General features: G+C 40.7%; 1 protein-coding gene and 1 long non-coding RNA gene across 2 annotated transcripts; one reads left to right on the forward strand and one right to left on the reverse strand.

Annotated features, from left to right (window-relative positions):
• Positions 1 to 971: 971 nt before the first annotated feature.
• LOC310889571 (uncharacterized protein) lies at positions 972 to 21,612 on the forward strand. The gene is made up of 3 exons (XM_083817187.1): positions 972 to 1,318; positions 13,892 to 13,946; positions 17,959 to 21,612. Exons 1-3 carry the CDS (start codon positions 1,160 to 1,162, stop codon positions 18,174 to 18,176), a joined length of 432 nt encoding a protein of 143 aa, XP_083673313.1. The 5' UTR covers positions 972 to 1,159; the 3' UTR covers positions 18,177 to 21,612.
• On the reverse strand, positions 1,372 to 13,881 carry LOC310889572. Its single transcript, XR_014576626.1, has 3 exons — positions 13,078 to 13,881; positions 6,430 to 6,509; positions 1,372 to 4,812 (listed from the first exon to the last, which is right to left on the reverse strand). It is a non-coding gene; the product is annotated as an uncharacterized lncRNA (long non-coding RNA).
• Positions 21,613 to 24,685: the final 3,073 nt, after the last annotated feature.

A 24,685-nucleotide genomic window follows, 5' to 3' on the forward strand; every position in this document is an offset into this window, starting at 1 on the left:
CCATTTGTTGTCCACAGAGAATGGAAGGTTCTAGAAAAGAAAAAATGAATTTTAGTTCTGCAATCAATATAGTACATTTTAATTACTTCCTCATTTGCTTGACAGCAGTGAGAGGCCCAGAGTGCTAACAGGTAGATTACAACTGACTGCAAATATTCATTCTCAGAACATTTTCCCTTCCTTTCAGGCCAACTGACCCTGTCCTTGCAATAGTTTGGAAGTGACCTCTGGAAGTCATTTTGTCCAATACCCCTCCCATCACCAATTCACATTAAGGAATAAAGAAACCAGTTTGGTCAAGGGCTTGTCCAGTCAACTGTAAATGTCTTGATGCCCCTGAGGGCACAGACCCCACAGCCTCCAGGCAACTCTTTCCACTGCTTAATTATTTTTATTACAAAGAACGTTTTCATCATGTAAAGTATATGAAATTAAGCTTTAGATGTAGATTTTAAAAGCACACTAAGCACAAAGGTACATCAGAAAGCGTTTACAGTATCACTGTTTCTCCTCATACTGCAAAAGCTCATCATCTGTACCACAGAACCAAAAGGCTGCAGGGAAGGACACCAAAGTCATCTGCATCACCTTGCTTGCTGCGGCCGTAACAGCACTATCTCCAGACTCTAAATCCCGTTGGTTACCAGCTGCAGAAGTGGCAGCAGAGCACTCATTCTGCTCCTCACAAGGGCATCCAGCTCCCCGGAACCTTAAAACCTGATTAAATGCCAACACCTTCCCGGAGATGACTGAGGGACGAGCTCACCTTGAGCAAACCCAAGGCAGCGCAGGCCCCCCTTCGGCTCTCGGGGTCAGTCCCAGGCTTGCCTCCAGCCACAACCCTCACAACCCTCCCTCAGCCGAGCACCCCCATCCCCATCCACGGGCCGAGGCCTGCCCCACGACCTTCGTGCCGCGCCGCAGCGGGCCGGGGCCTCCTCCATTGCCCTCACGGTACCTTCCCGGGCCCGTCCTCGTAGTGGCTCCTGCGGAGGGCGGAGGTGGCGAACCTGCGGACGCCGGCAGCCAGCATGATAGCGACACAGAGCGCTAACCGCCTCCCCCCTGCTCGACCTTCCCGCAGCGCGGCCCGGCGCCCTCTGGGAAATGGCGGCACTGCAGGGAGGAGGGGAAGGAAACAGGAGCAGCGCTAGGCGCGATGGGAGTTGTAGTCCTGGCGGTGATCACGTGGTCAGAACGACGGTGTGTGATTGGTCGCGAGGGGTCACCGGGCGGTTCGCCGGTGATGGAGGCCGGCCGCCATTTTGTGGCTGCTGTGCCGCGCCCCGTGCGGGAAGGGGAGTGGCGGCGGCCCCAGGTGAGGGGCGGGAAATGGAGGCGGGCTGTGAGGGACGGGCACCGAGGGACGGGCACCACGGTACGCCACTCCGCTCACAGGAGTAGGCGTGACAGACACATAGAACCTCAGTGTTACCTCAGGATAATCCTGCAAGTAGTCGGGGGACAGATTTTAAAGTAGATCCCGAGTCCTTTCAGTCGCTTGTAGAGCGGTAGAAACGGCAGAGACGCCTCAAAATCCGTGCTTGGTCTCTGCAGGGCCACTTTCACAGGTCGCTGGGCATCGGTTTAACCGGTGGCCATGGGTTTGGAAACGATAAAAGGCAAGGGAATGTAGGCGAGGTAAATAATAACAAGTATTTTTTGTATTGCCAACTTTCAAGAATATATTCAGGCATATTCTTTGAAGGTTACACTTAAAGTTGGACAATACAAGAGAAAATCAACACCATTCATGTTTGGAAAAGGAATAACAAACCCTGCAAAATAATTTCTAAAACGATTGTATCCGTCTTTTCTTCTTTGTATGTGTTGTTCCAAAGGCATGCTTTTTTTTTTTTTTTTTTTTCTCTCCCCCTCTCTCTCTCCCCAGTACAGTTTGATGCTCCAATTTCTTTACTTGTTGCAGGGACGCAACCTTTTTTTTTTTTTTTTTTCCGAAAGTTTTTCTACATAATTACATAGTATCTAAGGAAAAATCCTAAAACCAGGATTTTTTTTTTTGCTTGTTAACATGACACGTTTGTATAGGTGGGTTAACTGAACTGCAAATTTGAGCAGTGAGACGTAGTTATGTTAGTTTCTATTTAGAAAATCTGTTTTGGAAGATAGGGTAATTAAGGAACAATAAGGAGCTGTTATTACAGGTTGTACTGAGAGGCAAAATCTATTCAAGCAGAAGACACAGAAAAGCAACATAAAAAGTTTTTTGAATACTTAAAGTGTGTCAGGATGTGTCTGTGACTTTTTTGGAATGTAGCTCTTGAATTATCTGTAATATAATTTAGCTGTGTAGTTATAATTGAGTGTTTTGCAAAAATAGGAATTATCACCAACTTTTTTTTTTAACCAGAAATTTTTTGCTTTGTTGTTCTGTTGACTGTATAGGGACTCTGTGGAAATCCATTTGGAAATTGGAATTTTGAGCCCAGTCATCCTCATCTATATGCTTATTGGTGTTGTCATAGAGCTTCAAGAGATCTGCAATGCAGGGCTTCTCATTATGGAAGTGATATCGCTAGTCACCTCCTCCTACTGTGGCCATGATCTTATTTATTCAGACACCTGCTTGCTCTAGAATTGTTATGTATCTACTAAAATGTACTGTACAGCTTAGAGCCTCACAATCATGTAGTTCTTCTTGGAAACTTTTGGAATAAATGTGTATTGTAGTTGCCACTCAAGGAACTTTTTAATGGGGAGCTTAACGTAATCATTAGTCATTCAGCTGGTTTTCATAATTTCTCTTAGGGGTTGTGTGAGCATGTAATTTGGTCTTGGTTATCTGTTAGTGCTTATTTTGCCCACAGATCTACCATAGGCTTTTCATGCAGATGCTGTGCTGCGTCTTTCACAAAAGCAGACTGTAAAGTGTCCAGATTTCAACTGGGATAGAGTTAATTTTCCTCCTAGTAGCTGGTATGGTGCTGTGTTTGGGATTTAGGATGAGAACAATGTTGATAACACACTGATATTTTAGTTGTTGCAGAGCAGTGCTTACACAGAGCCAAGGACTTCCAGCTTCTCACACTGCCCCACCAGCAAGGAGGTTGTGGGCACTCCAGGAGCTGGGGGGCACCCAACCAGGACAGGAGACCCAAACTGGCCAAAAGGATGCCCCATACCATAAGGTGTCATGCTCAGCAATAAATCTGCGTGTGTGCGCGCATGCACGTGTGCACTTTCTGCTCAGGATATGGCTGGGCATCGATCAGCGTGTGCTGAGCAATTGCATTGTGCATCACTTGCTTTGTTTATTATTTGATCATTACTATTATTTACCCTTCATTTTCTGTCCTATTAAATTGTCTTTATCTCAACACATAAGTTTTTACCCTGTGTTTCAGCTTTTCTCCCCCACTTCACAGTGAGGGTGGGGGGGATGCGAATGGCTGGGTGGTGCTTAGCTGCCTGCCAGATCAAACCACAACATACAACCTAAACATTTTTTTCTTTTCTGCAGTGAGTAATAGTACAAAGGATACAGTTAAGCTTATTTTTAGTGGACTTGTCTTTTGTGAGTGCTTCTTTATTCCTTGACCATTAATAGGCAATACAGAACTCTAACACACCATTTTCCAGTTGGTAGATGTAGTTGTGGTTTAGCTAGTTGTGTTTCAGCTGTTTTCCTCTCTCTTGTTCTGTTTTTAATTTTATGTGTCAGAGTTTACAATTCTTTTTCTTCATTTTTCAAAAATGCTTTCCTGTTTCTGCTAGCTTCCCTTGCTGATTAGCCCAGCCAGGCCTCTTTCTACCCATTCTCAAGCCATTCCTAATTGAAATTAATACTGCGATGGTGCTCTGCTTCTTACATGGTAGTCTGCTTACCTTCTGTGGTCACCATGACACCTACAAGGATATAATTCCTGGATTTTTTCCCCTTTTACCTTTTTTTTTTTTCTCTCTTCCTGTAGTGGATTCTATGTTGTTTGTTGCTGCTGAAAAGATGCTGAGTATAGGTGTAGATCAGTGTTGCTCAGTGGCACCTCACTGGTGAAATTTTTCAACCAGACCAAGATCCTTCCAATTGCTTAGGACCAGGTAAACAGTTCCTTATTTTAGTTTGTTCTCCAAGGCAGCAAATGCACAAAGCAATCATTGACATGGTTTAAAATTTATTCTGTGCTTAACATGACTGTGTAGTTTTTGCTCAAGGGTATTTCATTCACTGAGTTCGATTGCAGTTCTTGTTCTAATGCTATTGTTATTATTATTTTTACTATTTGGCATACTGCAGCTGGTGTAGCCATCCTGGTGGGAAGAGTGGTGACACGATACTATATTGCTGTTACTGGACTTTGACCTTTCATACATACAGATTTTGTTTTACTCATAAAGGCCATTAGTTAGGAAGAAACATGCTAAGCAGCCTGTAGTAGAAAATATTACTCCATCACTGTCAGAGTTTAGTCACCCTCCCTCCTATGCATATTGAATCCTGATACTACAGTGTTTTGCTGATCGGCTTAATTCTGAGAAGTCTGTGATAGGTTGAGGTGTCATCATTTTCTTTTAGGGTTATGTTGCATATATCCACACAGATTAATGTTAGAAGGGACAAAAGCAGTAGATTTGGTATCCTGACTTCCAGATAATCCAGAAATCTTCTGGATGACTCCTACAGTGATACGGTTACAGGCTTTTATTAGAAATAGTAGTTTACTCCAATAGCTGATGGTTTGCAGATCTTTTCTATGTAGATGTAAACAGAGATGCATTTTCAGGTGTAGCTGTTTCACTACTGGTGAAGAAATTCATATGACGACTCACATCTGTTTGCTTTCAAAATATGAACTAGGAAATGAAGTACATCAGCCTATTAGCAGGCTACAGTAATGCCATCCAGTCCGGGGTTTGAGAAAATCATGCAGGTAGAGTTTAGAGAAATAGACTCATTTGCCTTTTTGGCAAAGAAAACGAAAGATACTACCTTTCAAATTATTAGAAATGTGATTTATAAATTATTATAAATGTGATATATATACTATAATGAGGGATATATATACTACATATTTGTGAGTGATATATATACTACATATAGGTGAGTGATATATATACTATAGAGGGTAATCAGCTGTCAGAATGGATTGTTGTAGGAGATAGTAATTTTTCCAATGGGTGCCCTTGTAAAAATACTGTCTAACACACAGACCAGTTGTGGGGTTTGCAAATGGACTTACTGGGTAAAATTCTCTGGCCTGTGCTATGTAGAGGGCCAGAACAGATTATTACAATGGAACGTTCTGGCATTTAAACTTAGAGATATTTGAATCTAGCCTTTTAATTTATATCCAGCTTTTTATATGTACAATTCTTTTTTCTTTAAAAAAATAAATTATTAGTTTAGATTTCTCAGGTTATCTTTTTTATCTTCAATTATATATTATGTTTTTCTGCTTGTGAATATGACTTTCTTATAAATTCAGGTACTGCTTCTCATTGGTGCTCACTTTTCACTACAAAAAAAAAAAGCTTTTCTTGAACTATAAGGAAAAATACTAGTGAGGAAGAAGAACAGGTAACTAAAGTAGATAATTTTGGATGTCTAACTTTTGTGATCTTGATGAAAGAAGCATAGAAAGCTTAGGGACATCTTAGCAGGGCCATCTGTTTCTAAGCTCCTTGTGCCAGTCACAGATAAAATGGTACCAAGATACAGGTCATATTGATCTTTCGGTCCTGTTTTATGAGTGAAGTAAATGGGTATTTTTCAATACTGAAATTGTATGTGGTTAAGTTCGGCTGTGTGCATTTCATGAAAATATTTTAGTAGCATATATTCCCAACATTTTTAGTAGTATCATGGACAGTGGCCTTAGGACACAAAACAACTATTATGTAAGACATATAGGAAAATGTGTTTTCTTTAGAAATTATCCCACATATTTGTTGGCAAGATAAACTATTTTGTGTAACAGTTAAAATTAGAAGTTCCCTCCCTCTGGTTGTAAGGTCAGGGTGAATCACCTGTAACTGACTTATTAACCATAAGCTCAAGCAATTATTAAATTTCAAATAATGAAAGGGAAAGGTTGAAAGTAAGCTATAAGAGGTGGTATATAATTGATATTAGTTACATATTCGTCGCAAAGGTGTAGGCTAACAGAAATATCCGTGATGGAAATAGGATAATTTACCAGTGTCTCACTCTAATTTCACAACTGTAGAAGAGTTTCTTTCATAACAGTAATTTAGCTTACGTTATATATGACAGGTCTATTTTTTAGCAAAGTGAATATTCTGAACTTTAAAAATATATTAAGAACATGAAGAAAGAATAGTATTAAAATGATATGGGGATCATCAACTGAAAAAAGAAGTGATAGCTTGTGAAGCATCTGTATTTAACACAATGAAAGGCTGAAAAACTGGAAATGAAAAGAAAGACTGATAGTTTAATATAATTCTTACTTTAAGAAGTTACTTTCTTTGCTTCCAAAGATCCCCTGTAAGTCACTGGAAAGTAAAATCAACTAGTAAGAGGAGTTGTCCTGTGGAAACAGTTACAATACAGTTGTAGACATTGTTAGTATAAGGATGCTTGTGACAGAATGTCACTGCAAGGGGTGAGATCTTTTAATATTTTATTTTGGTTATAGCTGTTAAAAACTGCTAAGCTTTCAGATGTGCAAGCCTTTTGTCAGGTCTGAAACTGATGCAGTAACTTCTGAAGATATATACAGACTGAAAGTAACTTATGTAAGTCCTAGTTCAAAGGATGATGGTTGTTTTGCCAGGTCTTTTTTTTTTTTTTTTTGGAGTGGACCATTTCACAGATCCAGTTCACTATGTAGCTGTACAAAATCTTATGCTGGTCCACAGAAAGGTGTAGAATAGTTGTAGCAATTTAAAGCTGGAAATGGGAGGGGATAGAATTTGTGCTTTTCTTGGTAGCTGCATCACTTTATTTAGGCAAAAAGTTTGTACAACTGTACTTTCAGTAATGAATACATGTAGTCACCTAAGGAGAATTGAGAGATTATTTGGGATTAAGACATGAGAATATTATTACATGCACAAATTAATTATCTACTGAGTTGCAGATTCTTAATGTTCAGTGCAATTATAAATTTTATTTCCCAGGATCATCCTTGATGATATTCAAGCTAAGATACTACTCTGATAGATGTTACAGTATGTTGTGATTCTATATGCAGGTTTCAATTTATCCTGACATGTTACAATCAAGAGGATAAAATCATTGGGATATCTTTTTGTACTGGAATATCTTTACATGCAAAAGTCTACCTCACACTTCTGTGTGAGCCATCTGCCTTTTTGTTTTGTTTTTATCAATTGCTGCTCCACATATACAGCTCAAGATTTGTTTAGAATTGTGTAATTAACATTAATGACATTTTACAATTATTGTATCAGACATAAACGTTAAAGAACATTAAACAGAAATAAGCAGTTAGATTTTCTATTTTCAACCTGAATTGAAATGCTATGGTTTCTCTGTTTGAAACCTGAAAGAGGGTCTGTGTGTTCAAATTTGGTCTGTTTGCTCTAGTTTGTTTACTATTTGTACCAGTTTGTTTACTGTTAGGATTGCAATTAGAAGTAACATAGTACCAGTGTAATTCATATTCTTAAATCACAACTATGAAAGTCATAGGAACTTCTTTGTGGCATTCCTGAATATTAGGCAGACAAGTCACTTGTAAAGACTGTAGCATCAAATCTTTCTGAAGAATACAGGTATTATAAGAAGTTGGGCATACATTTATGGATTAAATGTTGCTTATGAAAGCAGGTTGAACGTAGATCTAGCTGGTAGTGCTTAGTGACATTATTTCAATGTACCTAGATAAATTATCTTAACACAATGGGGGATTTTTCAAAAATTGCTTCTTCATATAAATGATTCCTTATGGATGTGAAGTCTCATTTGTATATGCAAAAACATGGTTCACAGGCAAAAATGAGCGTCTGACAATAATGTTTTACCCTAACAGACTTTTTCATTAACCTCAAAGCCCTTTCACCCCTTAAATTGACAGCCTCTTACAGCCCTTTAATTGTATCTCACAGAAGTTCACATAAAATAGGTATTGGAATGTTTGTTATATGGAATCTATTTTAGAGGCTTTGCAAGAATCTGTCATGTAAAGGGTAAGTCAGAGCTCCTTTACAGTATTCATCCAGTTTTGAGGTCTTCCTGTAAAATGATGTATGTAAAGCTCCCTTTTTGTTGTCAGAGACACCAAGACAGAAATGGTTTATAATTACAGTGAGAACCATTGTAATTGCTTGCATTTTGAACTATCTCATTGTAACAGTCTTGGCTTGGTTGCTAAAACTTTTTCTGGCTATTGGAAAATCTGTGAGCCCTGCAATCATCATGTTTATCCTAAATATATTTGCAGGTGCAATGCTCAATTTACGTAGCTAATAATAACCCCAAATGCCCTTAATTTTTCTGCCTCATTTGTACTCTCCCTCTCTCTCTCTTTTTTTTGTGTATAGAATTTAACAAAGGATTTATGGATAATTTTTTTTTTTGTTCTCTCTTTTTTTTTTTTTTTTTTTCCCTGTCAGAGGGATTAGAAGTTGTCTTACTGTTTCTTCCAGTATTGTGTCAAGGCAGTATATATTATAGTAGGCTAAAGTCTGTGATAGTCTGGGGTTCTGGGTTAACTGAAAAGCCTGGTGTAATGCATAAATGCTGTTGAGTTTTGAAGCAGGTCTTGACCTACCTAGGAAGACCTTTTTTTTTTTTTAATTATTATTTTTATTTTTTTTCCTGTGCATAGTTAAGAGACCAAATTATACTCAAAATTCCAAATCAAGAGGTTGATGTACAGTGAATTGAAAAGGGCTTATTAGTGTACCAAACCTGACCTACTTTATACGTGGTAAAGTGGTATCACATACATAGCGTGAATACAAATGCTATTGGTAGGAAGAGGTGCTTTACATCAATACAGGCATTCCTGTCAAGCATACTGAATTATGTCAACTGTCAGTTTCACTCGCATGTTTAGACACCTATGTGCAGATTACAGCTTGTTCCAGTATATGTACTTTAATTAAAAAAACAACAACAACAAAAACTTCCACCACACTTTAAAGCAGATTAGTGATACCTATTTATTTACTATGCCTAAAGTAAGTATTGATAAATCTGAGTAAAAGATCATAAGGGAATATATCTTAAACTCCAGACATTTGGAGATCTTAGCTTAAAAGTAACACTTTAGTACTCGATGGTGAAGTATGGTACGAAGAGGGAGCTGGGCTTAAGGATAACCTTCAAAATTTTACCTAGCTTCCTGAGTTTTTCATGTTATGTATTTTTTTTGTCATGTTTACAGCCTAAGTGAAGCTAATGTTATTATGCTATGTGTGAATATTTATATGCCTCCTTGGATAAAATCTGAACCCTCTGGTCACTTTCAAATATATTTGACAAAGGATACTACAAAGTTCCTGTAATCACCATGAAAAAGAAATTACAATGTATGGGAAAGAAAGATTGAGAAACATTTGAAAACTGTGATTAATGGTTGTTTTTTTCCTTCCTTCCTTTTTTTTTTTTTTTTAATCATGGTAGCTCTGTGTTCTGTGTGATTACCTCTGGATTTAATTGGGCAAATTAGGCTGCCCTTGAACATTAGGTTGAGCGTAACAAGGGGAATGAAGTTTGCCCAGGCTAAAGAGACTGCAAAAGTAATAGTTAAAATGTGTGGAGTAGTTTGCAGTGAGAATTTGTGTTGGTGGAAGTATGATTATCATTAGCGTGGACTGTTTGTCCTTTGCTCTTCATTTATTTATTTTTGTGTATTTTAAGTAGTCTAATAAAAAATGAAAAAAAAAAAGAATCTAAACTGTTAAAAGCTTTGAAAATATGTGTGTGGCATTCTGACTGTTACTCAGAATAAAATCTTGATGGCTGCTGAGCTTACTCCACAGTATGGGATGTGAATAATCACCTGCCAAAGTTTTTTATGTGTACCTGGTGAAAAGTGGTTCTGGCAATAAAAGGGTATGTTTGTTCACCTGAAGTGAAACTAACTGGATTTAAAACAGTGTGAAGAAATGCAGAGGCTCATGGTTGAGGTTGACAGGGATGTAGCATCTTTCCTCATTATGAAGACCGATACAGTGTGAGGATGATGTAAGCCTTGTGGAAGGAGCACGGCCTGCTGAGAAGCGATCAAGTCCTTTAGATGTTATGCGTGCTCCAGCCGATGACAGCACATCCTTGCACCAAGAATGTGTCAGGACTGCTTAAGGGTAGAGGAGGCAGATGGTCAGAGCTGGAAGCTGTTAGACAGGAGGCTGAGGGGGCTGCCTGTAAGCTTGCCTGCTACAGAGGACACACACTTAATCTGTTTTGCTTGTGTTTGTAGGGGGAGCTGAGCGGTCATGCACCGTGCAGGTGCCAATGACTCAAGGAAGACGAGTGCCTGGGAGACTAAACTTGTGCCACGAGGCAGGAGTCCCACTGACCAGTGTCTTCACGATGGTGTCTGAAATAGTGCTTCTGCTGTGACCAGCCTGGCAGGCAGTAGAGCTCTGGCAGTGTTACGCAAAGATCAGATAACAGAGTGCAGAGGAGGCGTGAAAGCAAGTGGTTATTGTACAGGGACTGCAGCATAGACGTAACCTGCAAGTGGGATATCTAGGGAATGATGTGGCAGCTGAAGTGCCATTTGCTTAAACTTCTGTTCACCTCTGAATTTAGACCAATGTTATTGTGTTATTGCATAATGTTTTGGGGAATAAGGGAAAAGAGAGCTGCAATTAATTTGAGTGGGACTTATGAAAACCTGAGCTGATTGCAGGCTCATTGTCCCGTGATATTTAAACTGATTAGCTGGTTAGTATTTCTGTGAGAACACTCAGTTTCAAAGAAAACAAAACAACAACAACAAAACCACAAACACCTGGTTTCAAAAAAAAAAAAAACAACAACAAAAAAGAAATGAAACCAACAAAAAATTGCAGTTAAAATAAATGGAAATGAAGGTGGAAAAAGGAAGATTTTTATATTCTTTATGAAAAAAAATGCCAAACTGAATCTGCCTGCAATTTATTAGACCAATGCAGTTACATCTCTAGTTACTGTTGTTTTAAATACATTCAGCATGCACTTTCTGGTTCGACGTGTTCAGAAACTTGTAGTTAGTCATAAGCAATAGCTCTCTGTATTATTAAATTTCTCTCCTTAATAGCAGTAGATTGTTCATCGGTTAAGCAAGTATTACTCTCATTTTTCTTGTTTCTGTGTTGTCAGACTATAAATTCACTTGTGACAGTCCATACACAACAGCTTTTAACTGTGTGTTTTACAAGGATGCTGCCAATGGAATTACTTCAGAATTACATTGATAAAAGAGTAGTAGCTGGTGTTTCTAAAAAGTATTTTTGAGATACCCTAAGCAGACATGTCAGTGTTGACAGGAGGTGAAATTATGTGATTTCAGTTTTGACATTGCTGAGGATTTAAAAAGAATTTAATATCTTAGTTCTCAGGGCTCAGAGCTGGATCTTCCATCAAAGCCTACTTCTAAAATACATTCTCTTGATCTGCAGCGTTTTTTTTGAGGAAGATGGTTTGTCCATCTACTGACAGTCGTAAGGAGAAATAGTGAGCTGCTCTGCTTTCCCTTGGGGCAAGTGGAGCTCCTCTGACAATGTGTTGAAATACTCATTGATTCTGTGGTAGTGATGATACCGATTGGGTGGTTTGCTTATTGTTAACCTCTGTACTGAGGGTTCTTTAGAGGACAAGGCTAACGTGGCTCTATTGCTTCACAGTGATCTTATTGTTACATATATAGCTATAAACCTATATATACGTGTGTGTGTGTGTATCTGCAATGTATATATATATACTAATATATATATTAAAGAAAAGAGAAGCAGCATTTACAGTTATACTGCACCATTTAATATGAAGTCCCAGGAGTCTCCTTTTTGTTTTCCAGAAGCAGTATTTCTCCCTCCTGTAAATATGGCACCTTAAACTATGTGTATTTCTTATCTTACTTTGATTCAGTTACTAACATCTCAGTTCAGTCAAGATATTTTGTTTACTGGAGAGCAATTCGCTCTCTCCACTGACCTGTCTGCTTTTGATCTCTGCTCTAAACTTTGGTTTTTAAGAATGTTTTTGTAATATGTTGGCTAAATTGAATGTATCATCTATACATAATCATTATCTTGAAATATCAACTGTTCAAAATGTTGAATGCAAAATAGACCGATGGTCTCTACTTTATGCTGTGTGTCAACATCACTAGGTCACTTTACACCTTTGCTTATGAGGTCAACAAAGAGCTATTGTCTGCCAAAACACAGATTTTTTTTTTTATATTTGTTTACGAACTGGCTGTATTCAGTCAGCAGTCAGGCATGTTGAAGAGATAGTGAGTTGAATTTTGGACTTATTTGTGAATTTGCTGTGTAATTCAGGCAGTAATGATTCATTAAAAATCAGGTAAAAAAAAAAAAAGGTAAAAAAAATCAGGCAGTAATGATTTGCCCAGAGAAGCTGTGGCTGCCCCATCCCTGGCAGCGCCCAAGGCCAGGCTGGATGGGGCTGGGGGCAGCCTGGGTTGGTGGGAAGTGTCCCTGCCCGTGGCAGGGGTTGGCTCTGGGTGGACTTTAAGGTCCCTTCCAGCCCAAACCATTCTGTGATTAAATATGAAGTTCAAATGGAGTGATAAAGAAGATGCTTTGCATCACTACAAGCACTAACAGGATAATTTATTTAGTACAAACGTATTTTCAAAATGTTTTCAGCTATCGCCTAACCATAGTTTCCTGGATTTCCACAACAAAGGCTGTGCATTGCTGCAAACACAGCCCAAGAACCCTGCTGGAGTCAGCTGGAATTGGGCTCTGAACTCTCACAATGCTGCAGCCCTCCATTCCTGAAAACTTGCCATATAAACTCAACATAGGATACAGTTGTTCCTTTGTACCTTAGTGTGAACAAAGTAAACATTGCCTTCTTCTAGAAAGATATCTCCATATTTTTGTGGGGGAGAAAAAACATGCACAGTGCATTCCAGAGTAGAGTTCACACAGAAACAAAATCCAGTTTACCTTCCAGGAAGTCACCTGAATACGTCACAAGAACAGATTGCTGCCACAGGCTGTGGCAAATGATGTGCTTAACATTCCCATTAGGAAAAAAAAAATCAGTTACTTGGCTCTTGAGCTGTGTTTGCAGCTTTGCACAAACTTTGTTGTGGAAACTGTTCTGTTGTTGGTCTGTTGTAGAAGGCTAAGCACTCAGGAGGGTCATTCTTTAAGGCTTCTGACGAATAGGCTCTTGGACACCAGTCTGTGCTAGAACCTGGTTTGTCCATGTCTGGATGTCAGTACATCTTTTACCTAACGCTGCAGGAGTCCAAAGGGATTGATCTTCAGAGAGCCTTAGAGCTCAGACCCTTCTGCTTGAACTATTTGCTGTGTAAGGAAGTTGTGTATTGCTAAAAGACCGTGGCAGTCTCTCTGCTTAAATTTAATGCAGATCCCTATTAAGGATGGCACTACCTTGGGTCCTGAAACAGGCACCTGGTGTTATGAAAATGCAGATTTGCCTTTCTTATCTAAGAATGCTTAAACTAAACTCTCTGTACGCTCATTTGACACTGATCAATCGTCTGACAGAATGCCTAGAAATGCTCTCTAGAAGTGAAAAGACTTTTTGTACTCCTCAGGGTATGGGTTTAATAATAGAATGCTAAATCTGGGAGAGACAGGACAGCTTGATAATGAGACAGACTGCAAGCCCAGCAGGAAGAGAAATGAGGCTAGAACATGTGTGTTGGTTTCCTTTGACGTGGCCTGACTGTGAGAAGGAGTGGTGTTACGGCTCTAGCCATACAGTCTTTCTCCCCCTTTCTTTTCACAGTCTGGAAGCCAGTGGGTTCTCCCAGTCAAGCTTGTGAACCAGCACGCAGACGAAGGTGAGTTTGGATGCAAGTGGAGATTGACGCCTGAGCATTCATGACAGTATGGAGATACTAACGTTTGAGTATTAGGCCCTGAGGATGCATCCAGTACCTTGCATGAAGGCTGTGTAGAACCTGAAACTCCAAAATCTCTATTCAGAGCTTTACTTAAACATTTACTTTTTTTTTTCTTTAATCAACCCAATATTTACTCACAAAATTAAAAAAAAAAATCCTCTTAAATTTCTGAAGAAATACACCCTGGAATTGATTTTCAGTGAATTTACTGACATTTTTCATCCTATATGGCTCTAAATTATCAAATGTTCGGTGTATTTATTTATCAAGCACCGTGAAAAATTTCTGTTGCTTGAAAGGTACTTTTTTTTTTTTTTTTTTTTTTTTATGTGTCATCTTCATCTTACTCTGTGTCTTGAAGAAATCTGTGCAAAGCTTCTCTGAAGAATTTGATAGTTTCAGCAGCTTGTTGCTAGGGTCCAGCTCTCTCCTTTGAAACAATTAATTTTGTGAATGAGAATTCAATACATTTTATATAAGGGAATTATTACAGGCTAGACATGGGGATAGCATTATTATTATTATTATTATTATTATTTTTCTACTGCACATACTCAATTGCTTCACGGAATTTCATTTCACAGCTGGAAACTTGACTCCTGACTGGAGTTGTATGATACTTGCAGTTTTTGCTTTGACTACTCAAGTGTAAAAATGGCTAACTTTGCAAGAATACAGTGTATTTAATCCAGCTCAAGAATGTCATATTACTGTTGAGCAAGTAGTTCTTGTCTGCAAAAATAACCGGACTTGAAATCGAGGAAATCTGAAGCAGAAAAATCTCATTTTCCTTATCTATAGGCAGTCAGATTGAATCAAAGGTTATTTATGCCCTGTCTTGATCAGAATACAAGATGAATAAAGTTTTATTCTTATTTAAAACTACACAAACCCAAGCAGATTGTTAGTCTGTTATACTCACCTGATTCCTACTATTCCGGCAGCACTTAAACGTAGTTAATTCTGGCTAAACTGGTTGCCTCAGAATGGGGAGCAGGGCCTGGAGACCCTTGCTACCAGAAGCGCTTCCTATTAAGTTATGTCTGAAGTGTGAGATGAAGGAACTTTTTGTCTCTTGAGACTGAGGATGTATACCAAAAACTATTTCTGCCAGTCACATGACCAGAATTAAAATATATTCTGTGTTTTATCTTTTTCCCAAATCCAAAGTCTGTTTCAAGTCCTAGTCACTTGGGCCCATTTCATCTTTTGGTGTTTTCGATGTCCATAAGCAGTTGTCCAGTATCAGTGAACACGTAACCTTCTGGCTGTTGTAGGACCCGTCTCAACATACTCATATGAAGAAACAAGGCCAAGGCTTGACATTATCCCAGCTGTAGTCCAGCGGGGAGTCTTTCATTGGGTTTCTAGCTTCCCATTAATGGAACTGTGCTTACAGTCTGAGTGTTGTTGAAAGGAAAGACTTGGCAATTCTGCTGTAGCAGACGTTTATATTCTGTATCAGTCTGCAGGATAGCTCCATATTGTCCTTTTGTGGGTGATGAGACCTTCTTCTCTTTGTGAAGGTGTCTCAGTCTATATAACTCTTTTTTACACGCCAAAGAGGAGCCATTTGCTAGTTTATTTTCCAGTAAATATGCTTCTTTACCCGTGCTTGTACAGATATATTTATGTGTATATACATACATATCTACAGCATAACTGAGATTATTTTCTCTTTAAATAAGCAAAGAACACTAAATCGCTGTCCCTTCCTTAAAACCATTCCCTTCAAAAAATCAGTGTGATTGGTAAATGCTGTATGCCAGTTTGAATGTAAAAAGGTCTGTTTACTTGTGCGGATAGACTATAAACACCAAACAAAATATGAAATGTAGGAAGTAAAGTCTCCTGTTTAGTAATAAGACTTAAGAAGGTTTTGTGCAGAGCGCAGGCCCTGTAAGAGAAGAACTCAAAACCGAAAAAGTTCACAGCAGTGCCTTAAACTACAGTATTCAACTCTAGCTCTGGAGTACTTGATGCTGGCTGGAGGGTCAGGCCCAGAGAGTGGTGGTGAATGGAATTAAATCCAGCTGGTGACCGGTAACCAGTGGTGTTCCCCAGGGGTCGGTGTTGGGATCCATCCTCTTAAATATTTTATTGATGATTTGGATAAGGGAATTGCGTGCACCCTCTGTAAGTTTGCAGATGACACTAAGCTGGGGGGAAACGTCGATCTGCCGGAGGGTAGGAAGGCCCTGCAGAGGGACCTGGAGAGAATGGGTCAGTGGCAGAGGCCAATGGGATGAGGTTCAACATGGCTAAGTGCCGGGTCCTGCACTTTGGCCACAACAACCCCATGCAGCGCTACAGGCTTGGGGCAGAGTGGCTGGAAAGCTGTGCAGAGGAAAACGATCTGGGGGTGTTGACTGATGCTCATCTGAACATGAGCCGGCAGTGTGCCCAGGTGGCCAAGAAGGCCAACAGCATCCTGGCTTGTAGAAGAAGCAGTGTGGCCAGCAGGACCAGGGAGGTGGTCGTCGCCCTGTACTCGGCTCTGGTGAGGCCACACCTCGAGTGCTGTGTTCAGTTTTGGGCCCTTCACTACACGAAGGACATCGAGGTGCTCGAGCGTGTCCAGAGAAGGGCAACAAAACTGGTGAGGTGTCTGGAATGCAGGTCTTGTGAGGAGTGGCTGAGGGCGCTGGGGGTGTTTAGTCTGGAGAAGAGGAGGCTCAGGGGAGACCTCATTGTACTCTACAACTTCCTGAAGGGAGCTTGTGATGAGGAGGGGGGTCTCGTTTTCTCTCAGATAACTAATGATAGGACTTGAGGAAATGGCCACAAGTTGTGACTGGGGAGGTTAAGATTAGATATCAGGAAAAACTTTTTCTCGCAAAGAGTGGTCAGGCACTGGAACGGCCTGCCCAGGGAGATGGTGGAGTCACCATCCCTTGCGGTGTTCAAGAAAAGCCTGGACAAGGCGCTATGAGATATGATGTAGTAGCTTAGTGGGTAGTATTGGTGATAGGAGGACGGTTGGATTAGATGATCTTGTAGGTCCTTTCCAACCTTGTGTTTCTATGATTCTATGAATGTTGATAACACACTGCTGTTTGAATTGTTGCAGAGCAGTGCTTACACTGAGTCAAGGACTTTTCAGCTTCTCACACTGCCCTGCCAGCGAGGAGGCTGGGCGTGCAGGAGGACCTGGGAGGGGACAGAAGCAGGACAGGTGACCCCAATTGGCCAGAGGGATATTCCGTACCGTGTGCTGTGGTGTGTCCTGGTTTTGGCTAGGATAGAGCTAATTTTCCTCCTAGTATCTGGTAGGGTGCTGTGCTTTGGATTTAGGATGAGAATAATGTTGATAACACACTGCTGTTTGACTGGTTGGGTTGCAGAGCAGTGCTTACAGTGAATCAAGGACTTTTCAGCTTCTCGCTCTGTCCTGCCAGACAGAGTGCAGCAGGAGCTGGGAGGGGACAGACCCAGGACAGCTGACCCCAACTGGCCAAAGGGGTATTCCGTACCATCTGGCGTCATGCTGGACAAGTACTGTGGGGTGGCAGGCTGGGGGACGGCAGGGGTACCGGCTGCTCGGGGCAGGCTGGGCATCGGTCGGCGGGTGGTGAGCAATTGCATTGGGCCAAGCCCCAGCACGTTGCAGTGATTTGTGTCTCTCTGGAATTGCCAGGGTGATGACACACCTTTTTCATTCTGCCATTTTGTTAAGATTTTGCACCTGTTCAGAGGTGAGCTTCCAAAGCGCTGGAGGTGTCCACTGCTCTAGATGCCTGCTCATATCCTCCCACACTGCCTGCCACTCGTAACTCTCCTGCTTCAGAACAGATCTCTGGATGGTATCTGGATGGTATTCCTAAGTAGGTGGTTAACTTTGTTAACCAACTACTTAACCATTCCCAGTTAGGCTTAGGCTGGTAGAGGCCTCGGATAGTTCTTGATGCCCTTATGATATCTTCCTCTTCGTCTTCCTGTTCCTCCAAAGGATGTTTGGATGGAAGTGGATCCACCTCGTCCAGAACAGACCTGGGACTCCCGTGGCATGTCTTTGCTCTCTGCTCTCCAAGCGCACAAAGAGCGTCGCAGGAGTGTCCGGCCAGCCCCTTACTCGTCATCACGCAGGCTCCATCCCAAGCATTAGCTTGGAGCCCCCAAACACCATGGACGTGCCGCAGGCTTACCTGCAAGACATCCTGGCAATAAACCACTCTGTTGCCAACTCTCAGGGGTTGTGTGAGTGCTTCTTTCCCATCCCCCAGCCCTTGTGCCGGAGGTGGCATCCCTTCTGTACAGGGCCTCGAGGAACAGCACAAGAGAGGACCCAGCTTCCTTCGGGCTGCTACACTGGGGTGACAGGAGGAGTCCCCGAGGGCCACCATGCACCTCTAACATTTGTGAAAATAGACTGAGGGGTGAAAATAAGAGTGTGTAAGCAATTAGAGGTGGCTAATTTCTTATCCTAGGAGTGAGCTTCTCTAGCTGAGTACTTGGTGAAGACAGACATGGAGACGGCTCAGGTACTCAACAACTTCTTTGCCTCCGTCTGCACTGGTAGGCAGGCTTCCCAAGTCTTTCATTTCCCTGAACCCGTAGATGGAGGCTGGGGGAGCAAAGTCCCACCCACTGTAAGCGAAGAGCAGGTTCGAGACCACCTGATGAATCTAAACAACAGGTACAGGTCTGTGGGACCTGATGACACGAATCCCAGGGTGCGGAGGGAACTGGCTGATGTAGTGGCCAAGCCTCTCTCCATCGTAGTTGAAAAGTCCTGGCAGTCGGGCAATGTCCCTGGTGAGTGGAGAAAGGGAAACATCACGCCGCTTTTTAAAAAGGGATGAGAAAGTCAGGTTGTTTAGAAAGCAGAGGAACTCCTACTCGGTGTGGGGAGGGAGAAGAAGACGAGATAGGCTACTCCAAAGTGGCTGGGCCATCAGAGGAACAGGAAGATGAAGAGAAAAATATCATAAGGGCATCAGGAAATCCCTGAGGCCTATACCAGCCTGAGCCTAACTGGGAATGAGTGGCAAAAGCACCTTATTGGGACTGGCCCGGATGGTCCATGTATCCTTGGCATAGGCTACCTCAGGAGAGGATATTTTGAGGACCCTTTTTCTTCAGGGAGCCAATCTGTGAAGGGGACAGGCAGAGATGGTCTTTCCCCCTTGTTCACTCCCCCCTTCTCCTTCACTCGCCTCTTCTCCTCCAGGCTAGTTACGATAGCTAATGTTTCTATGATTCTATGATACGTGGACAGTGGTTTCATGGAAGTAGGAGTAGTGAAGCAGAGGACTGTGGCTGCAGGTAAATACATCATGGAAGTCTGTTTGGGAAAAAATAGATGAGAAAGAGACTAAGGACATAAATTATATAGTTAGTGGAGTGGTTATTGAATATCCATGGGATCAACAGCTTCAGATTGAGTTTTGTGTTACTATTCAAGCCTGGATTCAGGAAGGCTTTTTGCTGTACGAATGTGTGGTATTCAAGTATTTGCTGAAGTGCTTTTCAAACTGAGAATGGCCTTATAGGTGAACCCATGTTTATGGGTGTATCTGAACTGGTGTCTTGATAAAAGTAAAATAGCAATACATACTTCTGTCAATTAATCTCCAAAGTGCACACAAATATTTTATCTGTTAAAACGCTTGGAATGGGAAGTGACAATATAATGAACGCTTTCAGGTTTTATTTATTGTGCTTTGTGTGGTGTTTATTCTTTCGCCTCCCACTAAGAAAAATATATTCGTTGAGAGTATAAATATTTTTTCACCTCTCTTGCTCTTTTGGTTAAACATTTCATTAGTAAGACAATGTCTGGGTGTTGTATGGAGGCAAACCTTGGTTGGTGCTACATGAGATTATGATAAAATTTATTTATGTTAGTTTGTAGTTTTTAATTTCTTTGACACTGTTGAAAGATTCATCCAACAATTCACTTTTGCACTGTGAATATAAAAAACATATTTTACAGTTAGATACCAACTGCCTCTGGTTGTTTATATTTTTATATTCCCATTACATGAAAAAAATAATTTTATCATATGGTAAGCTTATATATATGCACATATATTCTACTTAAAGTTTTCTCTTTCTCATCTAATTATAGATATGTACTGATATGAAATAAATTTAAAAATCCATAGCCATCCACAATTTGGAGCTATATAGATGCTTTTATCCCAAACAATTATCAGAACAATAACTTTTGAACTGGAAAGGGATTTTAATTTTGATTCCTATTTAAAAAGTCACTGAATATGCACTTTTTCTCCTTCCCTAGGTTTCCAAGAGTAAAGCAAGAATGAAATAACCACTTGCTCTATTTGTCTTATTTTCTTCTGTTAGCATTCTGTGCCTGCTCTTATGAATCCACTTATTATGTTTCTAAGAACCTTTTTGTGCTATTTTTTTTCTCTTCTTGAAATCTTGACCTGCTAACTGTTCTTTTCATAACTATTTTGCCGTTATCTAATTCTACCTTTCTCATCTTTCATGCCTGTAGTTTATGGGCTTTTTCATAGCTTTTTTTCTGACAACTGAGCAAATTTATCAGAAGTTTGAGCTGTGATTATACAACTGTTCTCTCAGAACTAAGCCTTGGATCATAGTGTAAGAATTAAAGTTGTGTTTTTGCAGTGGAAAAATTCCACTAACCTTGTATATTCAAAAGTGATTGAGCAGTTGTAACAGTGGGGGGTACGGTAAGCAGATAAGGGGACAGGGGAAGGTCCCACTGTCACAAAATAAGGAGGATGGCTAAGAAAAACAAGACAAAGAGGTGTGGAATCAGCAAGAACAAGAAGCTACAAAATCACGGGCCCCTCCAGTTCCAAGAAATGGGGAAAACAAAGGCTGGTCAAATAAAACTGTACATACAGGGCACAGTAACAAGTGTCAGGTAGGTTGTGAAGCTGTAGTACTCAGCCAGTGAGGAGACAGGAGGAATCAAGAGTTGGGTAGTAGGGGATATAGGGCAATGCTACACTTCCATTGCATGCTCCTGCTTGCAGGACACCCACCGTCGCAACTGCAAACAAATTAGCTTCACAAGAGAGCCTGTCTTAGAAAATTATTGGGATATTTCTCACAATTTCTCAGCTGATCACCTATGAAGGTTACCTAGCTCTTTACTTCAAAGGAAATTTCAGGTCACTTGCTCAGGTGTCCTGTAGCCTCGAGGCCTCTTTCATTTTGAGGCATCTTCATTCCATATGTAAGGCACAAGTACAGATCAGCTTTCAGTTTATGCTTGAATTTATGGTAAGCAAAAAAAGATGACCTCATTAAACAAAGTCTGGATCTGAATTCCTCCTTAATCTGTGATTTAGATTTGAAAGGGTCAGCAGCAGCTGCTGACTTTATGGATTTATGCTCTTTGATGCACATAAAGAATGAGCTTATTTTATTTCTTCATCTTGTGCCTGATGCTATATGATCTTTGGGGGTAGTCTTGTCAAGTCTCAGACTGAGTGGAGCAGTAATTCAGGTCCTGAGTAGGACTTGGCCATGAGACTGCTTCAGAAAACACAGGTGCGGAGAGTGTTCTGCTGATGTATAGTGCTTTTCTGTGCCGTTCTTTCCATGTATTAATATTTTCCCTGACTCCAGCCTGCCCTCAGCAGTTCATTCTAGTGATTCTTTTTCAAGGCAAATTGTAAGTAACTAACTAAATAAATGACATGATGTTTTTTCTTTTTCCAAACAGTATGTTATTGTTTTTGGCTAGATTTCTGTTTGCCTACAGACATTTTATAACCTCTTTAATTTAACTGAGGAGACTTAAATGACAGTATGTCCAAAGATAATGAACTATTCTTGTTTCTAGTCAATGGATGTCATTCCAGAGGAGCAGAAGAAGTTAATCTTTTGTTTGCATGTAAATGCACAGAGAACCTGTATATGTTATTTGGTATGGCAGAAGGGCTATGTTAAAACACTTCTGAATGATAATGGTACTCTGAAATCAAAGCTATGCCCTTATTTTTAGGGAATGCCAGTACAGTGTCCATACCCTCCCATGATGATCTTCAAAAGTGCATGTACTTCATAAGAAAAGCTATTTGTGGTGATGATCAACATGAGACTCGTAGTTACTATCAGTTCTGCTGTGTAAGAGTAAGGTTATTAATATTGTGATATGCAAAATGAGGTAACATGTTGTAGTGGGTTTATATGGCAAGGTTCTGGTAGCAGAGGGCCACAGGGGTGACTTCTGCAAGAATCATCCAGAAGCTGCCCCATGTTAGATAAGGGCCTGCCACTGGTGAGAGATGGGCCAGTAAGTGATGTTTTTTGTGCCTCTGTGAGAGCAGATTTAAGAAAGGGGAAAAACAAACAGAAAACAACAACAACAACAGAAAAAAACACTGCTGCGGAACAGCAGCTGGGAGAGAGAGGAGTGAGCACCAGCCCTGCAGCCCCCAGGGTGAGTGCAGCAGGAGGGCAGGAGGTGCTCCAGGCAGGCAGCAGCAGTTCCCCTGCGGCCTGTGGAGGAGCCCCTGGTGGAGCAGGCTGTCCCCCTGCAGCCCACGGGTCCCACACGGAGCAGATCTCCACGCTGCAGCCCGTGGAGGAGCCCCCGGTGGAGCAGGTGGATGTGGCCTGGAGGAGGCTGCGGCCCATGGAGAGCCCCCGCAGGAGCAGGCCCCGGGCCGGAGCTGCAGCCCGTGGAGAGGAGCCCACGCAGGAGCAGGGGGTCTGGGGGGAGCTGCAGCCCGTGGAGAGGAGCCCACAGTGCAGTGAAGGAAAATCACGAGGAGGAAGGAGTAGCAGATATAACAAATAAATATATATTTTTTATTAACAGAATATTTTGGTTTTGTTATCTTGTCTCAGAACTTCATTTCTGTAAAATGTGATGAGCATTGGGAGTCTTTCTGCAATTATGTACAGAGCCCATCTAGAGCTAGAGTTTACAGAACTAATCTAAAACTTCAAAATATTCCAAGTCCTCAAAATTCCAAAAGTACAAATTTGCACTGATTGACCCAGATTGTTTTGAAATTTGGCTTGTTTGTCAGTCCAAGACCGTACTTCCATTGCTAGCTAGGTGACAATCTCTGAGACTCTATCAGAGATTCAGTTACAGCCCTGGAACTGACCACCCTTTATTTAGAGATTAATGCTGGAGTAAGGCTGACCAAATGAGGAGTAACATGTAAACTTGTACTTTCATAACTTTTAGTATGTGAGGAAACTTTGCCGGTTGGTGGTCAATGCTTGGTGTACCACTTGGCTGTAACCACAGGTTGAAGTTTGAGTTTGTTCTTGCTGTGAGATTGCTTCAAAGCCTTGGTTGTTGTATAGGTCACAGATTTGTGTCCTCGCTAGAGCGTATATTCTTTGTCTTACCCTGTAGCAAAATTAATTCTTTTTCCTGATACTAGCTTTGAACCTACCTTGGTTGTCTTCAGCCGCAGATTTGTGCTGGTAAGGTGTTTACTCACAGTTGTATGGAATGGTTAGAAAAGTGGGAATGTTGTGAATAAATCCAACACACAGCTCAGGCAGTATGAACAGACAGAAAGAACAGCTTAAATTAACATGTGAGGTAATGATAATTAAGTATGCTAGTGTGTGCATATGTCTGCATATATACAGTATAATTTGATATGGCTATAAATATCATAATCAGAAAAGCAACCATTTTCAGGTGGAATGAATACTCTTCATGAAGAATACTCTTCATAAAGAGTATTCTTTTGTTGAAGCTGGAGCTAGAGAAATTTCCTGGGAAAATGTTTGAAATCCTTGAAACATCTCAGTAATACTATTAAGCTGTAAAGTTTTGGTTTTTTTTTTGTTTGTTTTTGTTTTTCCCAATTGTTTGAAATGAAAATTGTGTATCAGTCTGAGATACTTTTTACCAGAATATCTCTAAATGAGAAGCTAAAATCAAAGGATTATAAAATAGTGGACGTTTTCAAATCTTTAACTACCCCTGTTTTGAGACGGAGGATTCAGAATTATCATGACTTAGAATTATCAGAAAGTTCTCTAGATGAAAAAAAACCACTGCATAGAATCATAGAACGACTTGGTTTGGAAGGGACCTTAAAGATCTTGTAGCTCCCTTCTTAACCTTGTGGAACAAGTTTCTGATGCCTTTGACTTCAGAGTCTGCTGGAGTGAACAGAGAGTACTTTGTTTCTGACAGTTCATGAGGTGAAGAATTTAAATGCTTTGTTTGGACTTTGTGCCCTCTGTGTTTGTTTTAGAGAAGAAACTGAAAATGAACGTTATGTGACAGGAACTTGTTTACTTGGGTTTAGGCTCATTTTAATTCAAAACAACTTATTTTAAAGCCTGTGAAAAAGTAAGCCTCTGCCTTGCTTAAGAAGGCAGAGCCTTCTTACAGCCAAGTCAACCAGTGATGTCAAGCAGAAGAGAAAGAAAAAGACTTCCACCTGAAGCATTATTCCTTACAGAAACCCTCGCCCACCCAGTTATAAACCTCTGAAAGTAAGACAGTGCATTATCCTCCTGTTTCTGTAGATATTAGATAAAAGTGGAAGAAAGATAATATCTAGCAAAGATGTAAATTAAATGTTAGAAAAAAGTCACTCTGGGCCTCAATTCAATAAAAGAATTGTTTGAGGAAAGATAAAAATACAGACTAATCTAATAGTGTAAAATATTGATCTGTGAGAATTCATAGGATACCTCATAGCAAACTCAATAGGTTTTCTAGAGCTTGTAGGATGAAAATCCTG

Source organism: Anser anser, assembly GCF_964211835.1.
Source record: "Anser anser genome assembly, chromosome: Z".
Classification (NCBI taxonomy): Eukaryota; Metazoa; Chordata; class Aves; order Anseriformes; family Anatidae; genus Anser; species Anser anser.

Coding starts and splice junctions, on each gene's coding strand:
- LOC310889571 (XM_083817187.1), top strand. CDS start 1,160: ATGGGAGTTGTAGTCCTGGCGGTGATCACGTGGTCAGAACGACGGTGT. Junction 1,319..13,891: donor GGGAGTGGCGGCGGCCCCAG/GTGAGGGGCGGG, acceptor TTCTTTTCACAG/TCTGGAAGCCAGTGGGTTCT. Junction 13,947..17,958: donor GAACCAGCACGCAGACGAAG/GTGAGTTTGGAT, acceptor GTTCCTCCAAAG/GATGTTTGGATGGAAGTGGA.